The 12,678-nt window shown below is 35.6% G+C and overlaps 1 protein-coding gene across 1 annotated transcript in view; it reads right to left on the bottom strand.

Annotated features, from left to right (window-relative positions):
- Positions 1-12,678, bottom strand: part of LOC123703192 (retinal homeobox protein Rx1-like) — a 44,079-nt gene that overhangs the window by 18,274 nt on the left and 13,127 nt on the right. The window contains exon 2 of the mRNA XM_045651115.1: positions 11,090-11,319. Coding sequence (XP_045507071.1) covers positions 11,090-11,319 — 230 coding nt within the window. The remainder of the gene's footprint in view (positions 1-11,089; positions 11,320-12,678) is intronic.

Below are 12,678 nucleotides of genomic sequence, written 5' to 3'. Positions count from 1 at the left end.
GGACTTTATTCTAAAAAAAATAAGGGTTTTTCCTCTACTTTTCCCATAGATAACAAGCAAGAATCTATTATTAGAACCAAACTCAAAATTACTTCAAAATTACGTCAATTATTTTTAAAATATTGTAAATATAATGAATCAAATGTTAAATAAAATAAATCACGTTCCTTACAAGTTACAACCAATCTTCAACAATTTTTACATAATATACCTATTCCCGTGATCACGCTCGCTGTAAAGTGTGCGAAACGTAAGGAATAAATCGCGTTTAAAATCCCTAAAAGTCTAATTTCCGAATATAATAATACAACTCGCCTCGGATAATATCAAATATAATTTTTTACATAATTAATCTATTTCTACACAAACAAACCCATCAAAATGATCTCCGCGGCATTTATCCGCTAATACCCCGCTTGGCTCGTTTGCCGCCAGTTTCACGCACTCTAATGCGTGACGGTATTTATTACCGTCAAACGGTCGTGGGGTTCGATTATGGTTATCATAATTTTATTGAAGGGGAGCTTTTTGTTTGCTCTAATTTTCTCTTTTATTGCCGGAAAATATACGTACGTTTGAGTTGGGACGAATATAAGATACTTTATCAAAATATATCTTAACTCAAATTTTTCTTAGATACCTAGATACTATTCTAGCAGATAATAGAGGATTCATGTACAGTTTTCAATTTGTATATGAAACATTCAATTAGATTAACGAAAATTTTTTGAAACTAATGGTTCTAAAAAAGGCATGTCTTATTTCTATAAATTAATACAACAAATAAGTCGTAAAAAAGATTCCAAGAGTCTTTCAATACACTGTATTCATTGTGACTACAAACATATTACCTACATAATAATCTCCAAGTGTCAAGCGATTCGCAATAACCCCTGTAATTACGACAAAAACTTACACCAATTTGTAACGGATATCAAAAGAAAGCCGTTTACTAAAAAAACACAAATACCCTCAAGTTTTTATATTAGATGTTTGATACATGGCAAAATAAACCATATTTCGAAAGAACTAAAGCGTAAATTCCCTTATTAAATGTCTTTCTTACTGTTGCCAAATTGTTTTTTGCCAAGCTGTTTTGAACTTCAAATTAACAATTAACAAAGTTCGATTTCCAATATAACACCACCGTTATAAACTTTTTTATCAATGTGTCATTTATTAACGCACCTTAACGCTCTGTAATAAGGTTTATATTCTACGATTAGCGAACAATACATCTTAAATCAATCGAAATGCGAAAGTTGTTCGAAAGTTAAATTACAATGAACCTTTCTGCTAATAGATAAAGTCTATATTCGAGTAACGTATAAACGTTTTGTTTTACCACATCACCAAGATATGCCAACCGATTTTCAATCTTATATATGCATGTGTTAGAGTCTTATTTTGCAGAGTTGTACCTCGAGGAGCGTTTAGTACGCGTCGTTTATTAGCACATTAGAGCAAGTGAACCGCGCCAGTGAAGCGACAAGCAATTGAGTGAACAGATGGACGATTTGAGAGCCATTTATTCTAAATGGTTTTATAGGCTTTTGTTGTTTTGGTACATATTGATTGCTAGCTAAACACCCTTTATTACGCCTGCATATACCTACAGTTGTATGCATATTTTTTCGTATGTATTTTTGTATTTTATACATGAGTACTGTGTAGGTCATTTTATTTTATGTACGAATTTTGTCTGTTTAATAATGATAATAATAAGGATTAGGTTATTAAAAAGAGCTGTCTTATTTAAGTTTTGTTATATTGGATTATTTGACAAAATCAACGAATCAAAACTTCTGCTTTTTAATACATAGAACGACGATGATATCTGTAGACTTACTCTTATTACTCTATCCTAATTTCCCACTGAGTAATTTAAAAGCAAAAAAACAGCAGGAAGACATAAAAACATTGTATCAAACACAAAAACACAATGCCCTATTTTGTAGCGGCTTCAACAATGCAGATAATAATCAGCTGTTATCTGATTTGCTAATTTCACTGTACGAGTGTATGGGAGCAGTCAATCGGAATCAGTGCCATTAAACTATTGTTAATTGAAGTATTTTAACAGATCTCATATTGGGTTTAAGTGCCGGTCCCCTATTCGCATTGATGTGGGGACATAGAGAAGTAATGGGTACTTAAATACGTGTTAAACGTTTAAGACAGTCATAAATTGAATTAAATAACTATTTATTGGTGATTTGTTGTTTTTAAATCAGATATAAAACAAAAAAGAAAATATTTTTTACCAGAAGTTAAAAAATAAACACAAATTGTCCATTAATTCGGTACAAAGAAGTTAGTTGTAGTTTTCTTAGTATCGAAGGTCAATAAATGGCATATATAATTTGCTTTTTCCAAAATTATTTCCAATAACAAATTCATCTTGTGTCTTATTTTCTTTAAATTTACGTTCAAAGTTAGAAAACCCCTCAAATAAACATCGCAACCGTCCTTTAGCGAAGTTCGGACACAAAGTAATGAAAAAGTTAATGAGAAGTGGCGAAATGGCCGCTAATTCTGGGGCAGTTAATTGCCTCACAGACGGGTTAAAGGGTAAGGGAGGCATTTTACTTATAAATTAGATACTAATAGTGAATTTTGACTGCAGCTTCATAGGTTATCTAGATGTGAAAACAGATCCTATAAGTTATTTTACTAGCTGTTTATAACAGGACGGCGAGAAATCATCTGTGATGTAAATCATGTATCCACTAGAAGAAGAATTAGAATTAAAATACTGCAAAAGCAACGAGATCAAAAGGAATAAAGAAAATCAGTCAAACATAATCAGGATCATAACGATAGGAGATGAAGACATTTTCGAAATTACATGATCACAAAGTAAAACAGTTAAATGAAACAGTCTATGTGAAATCTAACTACGACATCCCAAACATTATTAGAATTTAAAATGTAGCTTTCTCTAAAGCTCTCTACAACTTAAGAATTTGACATTTAGGTACAGTAGACTTATCAAATTCAACCGATTTCGACATACAAATACCTAAACTTCAAATAAATATTCGAATTTATTTCTGAACCTAAAAGGAATTGCAACAATGAACTAAACCTAGCAAACCTTTATAAAGCAATTACAGCTTTAACAATTAAAAACCCGTTAGCAAAATAGATTAGGTGTAACAAGGAATGCGCAGCGAGCGCTTTCCCATCGAAAACATTTGTACCCCTTTATTAACTCCGTTACAGACAGTGTAGTATTTATTCAGTGCTAGTTACAGCGGTAAGCGATCAGCTTCGCTTTTGTTATAGCGTTTTTATTGTGCGTTCATTGTGTGGTGATAAATTGGTGCGAGTCACGCGAGGTACGTTAAACGTTTGTTAAAGATTGGCGCTAACGGGGTGTTCAGAAACACACAAATTGTTATGCGGTTCCTTTTTAGAAGAAGCAATCTTCATAGATTTCAGGAGGATAAAATGAAAATCAATGCAGCTATCTATAGCTTTTAGTGCTTCCAGAATAAGTCGCTGCAAACTATTTTCTACAATACACTTTCAAAACATGTAATTTGAAACACAATATGACGTAGGTACGTCGCACATACAAAGTCCGCTGCGTTTAGTAAAATAAAGTAACATCTCACAAATAATGCTAATTTGCCCGCTAACGCTATTACTGCACACAAATGCCAAATTGATGCCATTTTCAATTTGGCATAAGAAGCAATTAAGGCATGTCCAAGTTGAAAGGATCCCCAAATCGTGTTCCCTGATAACTTTTGTATTATGTGGAAGGTTTTTTCCAACATTGGGGTTCGTTTGACATATGCTACAGTGGGGAGCTAAACCCCTTGGGTTCATTATATTTGAAGCCAATTTTGTTTGCGAACTTTACTTACTAAAGGGTGCTTTTCGTTTAGTTTACGATATTGAATTATGGACTGGATTGGATTCGGAATGCGGTTTATTTGCTTAAGTGAAAAATTGGGTTTGTTCGGAAACGTTTGTGGATACTTTAATCGTTCATTATTAGTTGTTAAATGTACGGCTGTATGTACGGATTTACGTCAATCTTATTTGTTATATTCGGAAAATATTAAATTAATAAGTAATAGGCTGATGTCCACGAGTTAATACTCATAATGCGAATGGTATTCTTTATTTGTTAATTGCAATGTTATCAATTAATCAGATATTTTTAATTTATATTTTTTTGGTTTTTATAGCATTCAAATGCTTTATAAATATAAATTTATAAAGAATAGAAAAAATTCGATCACGAGGCGGGACTTGAACCCGCATCCTTCGCGCCATTCCGGGGCGGATGCCTAACCAACTCAGCCACTCGTGACCCGCCTGAGCAATCGAATTTATTCTATCCTTTCAGTTTTATGTGTCTTAAGGGACACACCGCGCGCCATCTATTGAGATGATTTAACAACCATTTCAACCAATATGAAGCACTTTTCAGTGAATACAATATTGTAACGATGGAACACGACCTTTTCTTGAATTTATATTTTTTTGGTTTTTATAGCATTCAAATGCTTTATAAATATAAATTTATAAAGAATAGAAAAAAATAGAAAAAATTCGATCACGAGGCGGGACTTGAACCCGCATCCTTCGCGCCATTCCGGGGCGGATGCCTAACCAACTCAGCCACTCGTGACCCGCCTGAGCAATCGAATTTATTCTATCCTTTCAGTTTTATGTGTCTTAAGGGACACACCGCGCGCCATCTATTGAGATGATTTAACAACCATTTCAACCAATATGAAGCACTTTTCAGTGAATACAATATTGTAACGATGGAACACGACCTTTTCTTGAATTTATATTTTTTTGGTTTTTATAGCATTCAAATGCTTTATAAATATAAATTTATAAAGAATAGAAAAAATTCGATCACGAGGCGGGACTTGAACCCGCATCCTTCGCGCCATTCCGGGGCGGATGCCTAACCAACTCAGCCACTCGTGACCCGCCTGAGCAATCGAATTTATTCTATCCTTTCAGTTTTATGTGTCTTAAGGGACACACCGCGCGCCATCTATTGAGATGATTTAACAACCATTTCAACCAATATGAAGCACTGTTCAGTGAATACAATATTGTAACGATGGAACACGACCTTTTCTTGAATTTATATTTTTTTGGTTTTTATAGCATTCAAATGCTTTATAAATATAAATTTATAAAGAATAGAAAAAATTCGATCACGAGGCGGGACTTGAACCCGCATCCTTCGCGCCATTCCGGGGCGGATGCCTAACCAACTCAGCCACTCGTGACCCGCCTGAGCAATCGAATTTATTCTATCCTTTCAGTTTTATGTGTCTTAAGGGACACACCGCGCGCCATCTATTGAGATGATTTAACAACCATTTCAACCAATATGAAGCACTTTTCAGTGAATACAATATTGTAACGATGGAACACGACCTTTTCTTGAATTTATATTTTTTTGGTTTTTATAGCATTCAAATGCTTTATAAATATAAATTTATAAAGAATAGAAAAAATTCGATCACGAGGCGGGACTTGAACCCGCATCCTTCGCGCCATTCCGGGGCGGATGCCTAACCAACTCAGCCACTCGTGACCCGCCTGAGCAATCGAATTTATTCTATCCTTTCAGTTTTATGTGTCTTAAGGGACACACCGCGCGCCATCTATTGAGATGATTTAACAACCATTTCAACCAATATGAAGCACTTTTCAGTGAATACAATATTGTAACGATGGAACACGACCTTTTCTTGAATTTATATTTTTTTGGTTTTTATAGCATTCAAATGCTTTATAAATATAAATTTATAAAGAATAGAAAAAATTCGATCACGAGGCGGGACTTGAACCCACATCCTTCGCGCCATTCCGGGGCGGATGCCTAACCAACTCAGCCACTCGTGACCCGCCTGAGCAATCGAATTTATTCTATCCTTTCAGTTTTATGTGTCTTAAGGGACACACCGCGCGCCATCTATTGAGATGATTTAACAACCATTTCAACCAATATGAAGCACTTTTCAGTGAATACAATATTGTAACGATGGAACACGACCTTTTCTTGAATTTATATTTTTTTGGTTTTTATAGCATTCAAATGCTTTATAAATATAAATTTATAAAGAATAGAAAAAATTCGATCACGAGGCGGGACTTGAACCCGCATCCTTCGCGCCATTCCGGGGCGGATGCCTAACCAACTCAGCCACTCGTGACCCGCCTGAGCAATCGAATTTATTCTATCCTTTCAGTTTTATGTGTCTTAAGGGACACACCGCGCGCCATCTATTGAGATGATTTAACAACCATTTCAACCAATATGAAGCACTTTTCAGTGAATACAATATTGTAACGATGGAACACGACCTTTTCTTGAATTTATATTTTTTTGGTTTTTATAGCATTCAAATGCTTTATAAATATAAATTTATAAAGAATAGAAAAAATTCGATCACGAGGCGGGACTTGAACCCGCATCCTTCGCGCCATTCCGGGGCGGATGCCTAACCAACTCAGCCACTCGTGACCCGCCTGAGCAATCGAATTTATTCTATCCTTTCAGTTTTATGTGTCTTAAGGGACACACCGCGCGCCATCTATTGAGATGATTTAACAACCATTTCAACCAATATGAAGCACTTTTCAGTGAATACAATATTGTAACGATGGAACACGACCTTTTCTTGAATTTATATTTTTTTGGTTTTTATAGCATTCAAATGCTTTATAAATATAAATTTATAAAGAATAGAAAAAATTCGATCACGAGGCGGGACTTGAACCCGCATCCTTCGCGCCATTCCGGGGCGGATGCCTAACCAACTCAGCCACTCGTGACCCGCCTGAGCAATCGAATTTATTCTATCCTTTCAGTTTTATGTGTCTTAAGGGACACACCGCGCGCCATCTATTGAGATGATTTAACAACCATTTCAACCAATATGAAGCACTTTTCAGTGAATACAATATTGTAACGATGGAACACGACCTTTTCTTGAATTTATATTTTTTTGGTTTTTATAGCATTCAAATGCTTTATAAATATAAATTTATAAAGAATAGAAAAAATTCGATCACGAGGCGGGACTTGAACCCGCATCCTTCGCGCCATTCCGGGGCGGATGCCTAACCAACTCAGCCACTCGTGACCCGCCTGAGCAATCGAATTTATTCTATCCTTTCAGTTTTATGTGTCTTAAGGGACACACCGCGCGCCATCTATTGAGATGATTTAACAACCATTTCAACCAATATGAAGCACTTTTCAGTGAATACAATATTGTAACGATGGAACACGACCTTTTCTTGAATTTATATTTTTTTGGTTTTTATAGCATTCAAATGCTTTATAAATATAAATTTATAAAGAATAGAAAAAATTCGATCACGAGGCGGGACTTGAACCCGCATCCTTCGCGCCATTCCGGGGCGGATGCCTAACCAACTCAGCCACTCGTGACCCGCCTGAGCAATCGAATTTATTCTATCCTTTCAGTTTTATGTGTCTTAAGGGACACACCGCGCGCCATCTATTGAGATGATTTAACAACCATTTCAACCAATATGAAGCACTTTTCAGTGAATACAATATTGTAACGATGGAACACGACCTTTTCTTGAATTTATATTTTTTTGGTTTTTATAGCATTCAAATGCTTTATAAATATAAATTTATAAAGAATAGAAAAAATTCGATCACGAGGCGGGACTTGAACCCGCATCCTTCGCGCCATTCCGGGGCGGATGCCTAACCAACTCAGCCACTCGTGACCCGCCTGAGCAATCGAATTTATTCTATCCTTTCAGTTTTATGTGTCTTAAGGGACACACCGCGCGCCATCTATTGAGATGATTTAACAACCATTTCAACCAATATGAAGCACTTTTCAGTGAATACAATATTGTAACGATGGAACACGACCTTTTCTTGAATTTATATTTTTTTGGTTTTTATAGCATTCAAATGCTTTATAAATATAAATTTATAAAGAATAGAAAAAATTCGATCACGAGGCGGGACTTGAACCCGCATCCTTCGCGCCATTCCGGGGCGGATGCCTAACCAACTCAGCCACTCGTGACCCGCCTGAGCAATCGAATTTATTCTATCCTTTCAGTTTTATGTGTCTTAAGGGACACACCGCGCGCCATCTATTGAGATGATTTAACAACCATTTCAACCAATATGAAGCACTTTTCAGTGAATACAATATTGTAACGATGGAACACGACCTTTTCTTGAATTTATATTTTTTTGGTTTTTATAGCATTCAAATGCTTTATAAATATAAATTTATAAAGAATAGAAAAAATTCGATCACGAGGCGGGACTTGAACCCGCATCCTTCGCGCCATTCCGGGGCGGATGCCTAACCAACTCAGCCACTCGTGACCCGCCTGAGCAATCGAATTTATTCTATCCTTTCAGTTTTATGTGTCTTAAGGGACACACCGCGCGCCATCTATTGAGATGATTTAACAACCATTTCAACCAATATGAAGCACTTTTCAGTGAATACAATATTGTAACGATGGAACACGACCTTTTCTTGAATTTATATTTTTTTGGTTTTTATAGCATTCAAATGCTTTATAAATATAAATTTATAAAGAATAGAAAAAATTCGATCACGAGGCGGGACTTGAACCCGCATCCTTCGCGCCATTCCGGGGCGGATGCCTAACCAACTCAGCCACTCGTGACCCGCCTGAGCAATCGAATTTATTCTATCCTTTCAGTTTTATGTGTCTTAAGGGACACACCGCGCGCCATCTATTGAGATGATTTAACAACCATTTCAACCAATATGAAGCACTTTTCAGTGAATACAATATTGTAACGATGGAACACGACCTTTTCTTGAATTTATATTTTTTTGGTTTTTATAGCATTCAAATGCTTTATAAATATAAATTTATAAAGAATAGAAAAAATTCGATCACGAGGCGGGACTTGAACCCGCATCCTTCGCGCCATTCCGGGGCGGATGCCTAACCAACTCAGCCACTCGTGACCCGCCTGAGCAATCGAATTTATTCTATCCTTTCAGTTTTATGTGTCTTAAGGGACACACCGCGCGCCATCTATTGAGATGATTTAACAACCATTTCAACCAATATGAAGCACTTTTCAGTGAATACAATATTGTAACGATGGAACACGACCTTTTCTTGAATTTATATTTTTTTGGTTTTTATAGCATTCAAATGCTTTATAAATATAAATTTATAAAGAATAGAAAAAATTCGATCACGAGGCGGGACTTGAACCCGCATCCTTCGCGCCATTCCGCGCGCCATTTCGCGCTTCATATTGGTTGAAATGGTTGTTAAATCATCTCAATAGATGGCGCGCGGTGTGTCCCTTAAGACACATAAAACTGAAAGGATAGAATAAATTCGATTGCTCAGGCGGGTCACGAGTGGCTGAGTTGGTTAGGCATCCGCCCCGGAATGGCGCGAAGGATGCGGGTTCAAGTCCCGCCTCGTGATCGAATTTTTTCTATTCTTTATAAATTTATACAGATATTTTTAATTAATATGAGTAATTTTACGTGCCATTACTACTAACTACTAAGTATAAAAAATTTGACGTAAGATGATTTTGTTAGTTTGATTATAAAATTATACCTTTTAGAATAGGTATAGACGACTAGCTGAAGCCTGAACTAGTTACATAATACGCTTTATCGCAGTTTAGATATCAAACAAGGCTTTAAAATATACATACCGTATAAATATTAGGTTGTCTCGGTAATTGTTTAGTTTTACAAATCGTATATAGTACATTACGTAAGTATATGTATAGTAAATATTTAGTAATCTGTGATAATAGGGTAAAGTCACTAGTAGTTGACCATGTACCTGTAGTTGACCGCTAATGCACATAAACCATTATAATAAGAATTCGCGGCAATTTTAAAAACTCATTCGTTAATAAGTAGTTAGAGCTGCTATCTGGTCAAATAGGCGCGAAAATTGCGCATCCATACCTGTCAAATATAGTAAATGGTTGCAAGTTGTTTGTTGATTGACGGACCATAAAATCAATAAATTCGTTTTTTGTAATAATATTCGTAGAGATTGAAAAAGTTTGAAGCTAAATACTAGGAATTTTGTCACCTTGTTGACGGTAAGTGTTTTTCGTTTCTTATTCGTTTATGGTTTATTTAAATGACAGAGTTATTAAAATTTAAAGATTTGTTGACAAAATTGAGATGTGGGGGTGGTCCAATACTGATTCTGTTTGACTGTGTTTTTCTAGTAATTGACCATGGTGGTCCATTACCGAATTACCGTTTGACTATGATTTTCTAGTAATTGACCATGGTGGTCAACTTTTGATTAAGTTCTGTATCTTTTAAATATACTGCATAATATAATAATTAATTAAAATAAACTATTTTATTTACTTTAACAATAGATTGATTTTCTTTAGTAGTTGACTAACTTTATGGTACGAATTTATGGCTATGGTCTATTAATAAAACCAATTTTTATTTTGTAGATGCCTGGGAAAAGGGGCGCATTCCTAAATTATACTGAAGCTGCTTTATTGAGCGCGGGGACCGAATCGAGAAATTACGTAACGAAAAAACCTCACGCTCCCCACTCCGACGGGCGGAGGTGTGGCTTGAAGGCATAGCATGCATTAACTCTACCGCGGCAGTCCCCGAGTGCCACACGTCGTTTTTTTATTTAAATTATAGGCTTAAAAAGGCCTTATTATTATTATACTTATTTCAAATAAAACGTTTTATTTTCATCTTATTTAACAAATAACCCAATTAAAATTGTAGCATCTGAGTGGTCACCTACTGATGCAAAATATGGTCATCTTCTAGTTTTTAGATGGTCAACTACTAAATTTCTAATAAAAGAACATTTTTAATTTTTTTTTAAGTATATTCGACCATTGTACGTGGTGAAATGCTTGTTCATATGTTAAAACACATTTCACAAGGTTTCCAAAAAAAGAAACTTACTGAATTCATATGTCATAATTAAAGTCAAACATTTAAAAAGAATATTCTGTCCCCTTAAGTGGTCATCTACTGATGCTTTTACCTTACGTCAATGTTGTTTTCAAATTGCAACTGACCTGCACCCGAACCTCCGGCAGATTGACCTTCATAGCCAGCTCCTCTCTCGAGTACACGTCAGGATAGTGGCTCTTTTCAAACGCTCGCTCCAGTTCATGCAGCTGGTAGGTGGTGAAGGTGGTGCGGTTCCGCCGATGCTTCTTCTTGTCTTCTGCAGATGCCGGAGGACCCTCGTCGTCGGATTTGTCCGCAACTTGGTAACCATCGTTGCTGTTGCATGAACCCTCGCCTGGAAGGGTTTGTGAATATGTTAAATTGTTAACGATTTAGCGGTAGGTAATGTTATGATGATTCAAAAGTAGAAGTATAATTATTGAATGTTTGTGTTTTGAGTTTGATTACAATGTCGCGGGATAAGCCCCGCGCAAATTTTAATAACTCAGGCCCCGGAATCACAGACACAATAGAAAATCTATTGTGTCGTGGCCCGATCGGGCCGCTCGGAGCTCAATGGTTTAATACATTTTATAATTATTTTAATAGACCTAAAATATTATTTCATTTGTATATCTACAACAAAATGTAAAGTATGAGAAACTCATATAACAATACGCAAAGCTGCAAAATACCACCTTTTAAACGTGCCTTATAAATCATTTTATACACAAACTACTAAATACTGCTAAACAAGGAAACACAAGTAGGTAGTTATTACAGGCCTACAGCAAACCGCATTAAATCCACATCAGCAATAACAGATAAGTGTTGTGCAAACACATATATCATTGAAGCACCAGTCAGGTAAATGGATCTATTTATATGTTTAGGGCCCTGATGTTAAGAGGCCCCAACATACTACATAACTTACGTACATCGGTGTGTCATTTAGACATTTGCCTTATAGAGTCTTGTTTATCCATTTATTCGTAATAATTTTTAGATTTTATAAGTGTTGAATAAAAACGTTATTACATACTTTCTAGTTTCTACCTTGCATAGCTTCGCTTGCGTTGACTTCATGTTCTTCATATAGATCTCTAATCTATTTTTAGTATTGATTTTGTGATGAATACTTTCCTATATTGTTTTTACACTATATTAATTATTTATTTAGAAACCGTAAGTACTTACTTACGGCCGCGGCGGTTCAATTAGGAAATCGGAACAGAGAGACAAAGCTATTTTCGATTTCATAATATAAAATATTTTATTGTTTTAATCTAAAATGCATGCACTGAAATGTGTGTCTTAATGTTTCACAAAATTGTCTCCTTATCCCTTAGAAAAAGAAAATAGATAAATACGCCGCGGCCCTAAATGATTCGCCAAGTCCGTCCGCACGCTGAATCAAACATAACAATTAGTGTGTTTGTTTATGTTAATGAGTGAAACTGTAATGCAATTATATTCAAATTTGGACACACGGACAGATAGCGTGTATGTTTGTGATTTATATAGCTGCTGATTGCAGTGGTGTTCGCTTCCGATGTAAAGTGATACATTTTGCAGTCATAAATGTATGTTTTTGGTTTGAAATATCTTTCAATAGAACCAATTTCATACTGTTAAGGTCACGTACGTACCTACTAACATTGAAAAATATTTACTGTGATATAACCAAATACTCGATCATGTATAAGGTATAGAA

The sequence above is a fragment of the Colias croceus genome, chromosome 25 (assembly GCF_905220415.1).
Source record: "Colias croceus chromosome 25, ilColCroc2.1".
Classification (NCBI taxonomy): Eukaryota; Metazoa; Arthropoda; class Insecta; order Lepidoptera; family Pieridae; genus Colias; species Colias croceus.
The sequence above is the reverse complement of the archived record's forward strand: the minus strand, read 5'-3'. Positions and strand labels throughout refer to the sequence as shown.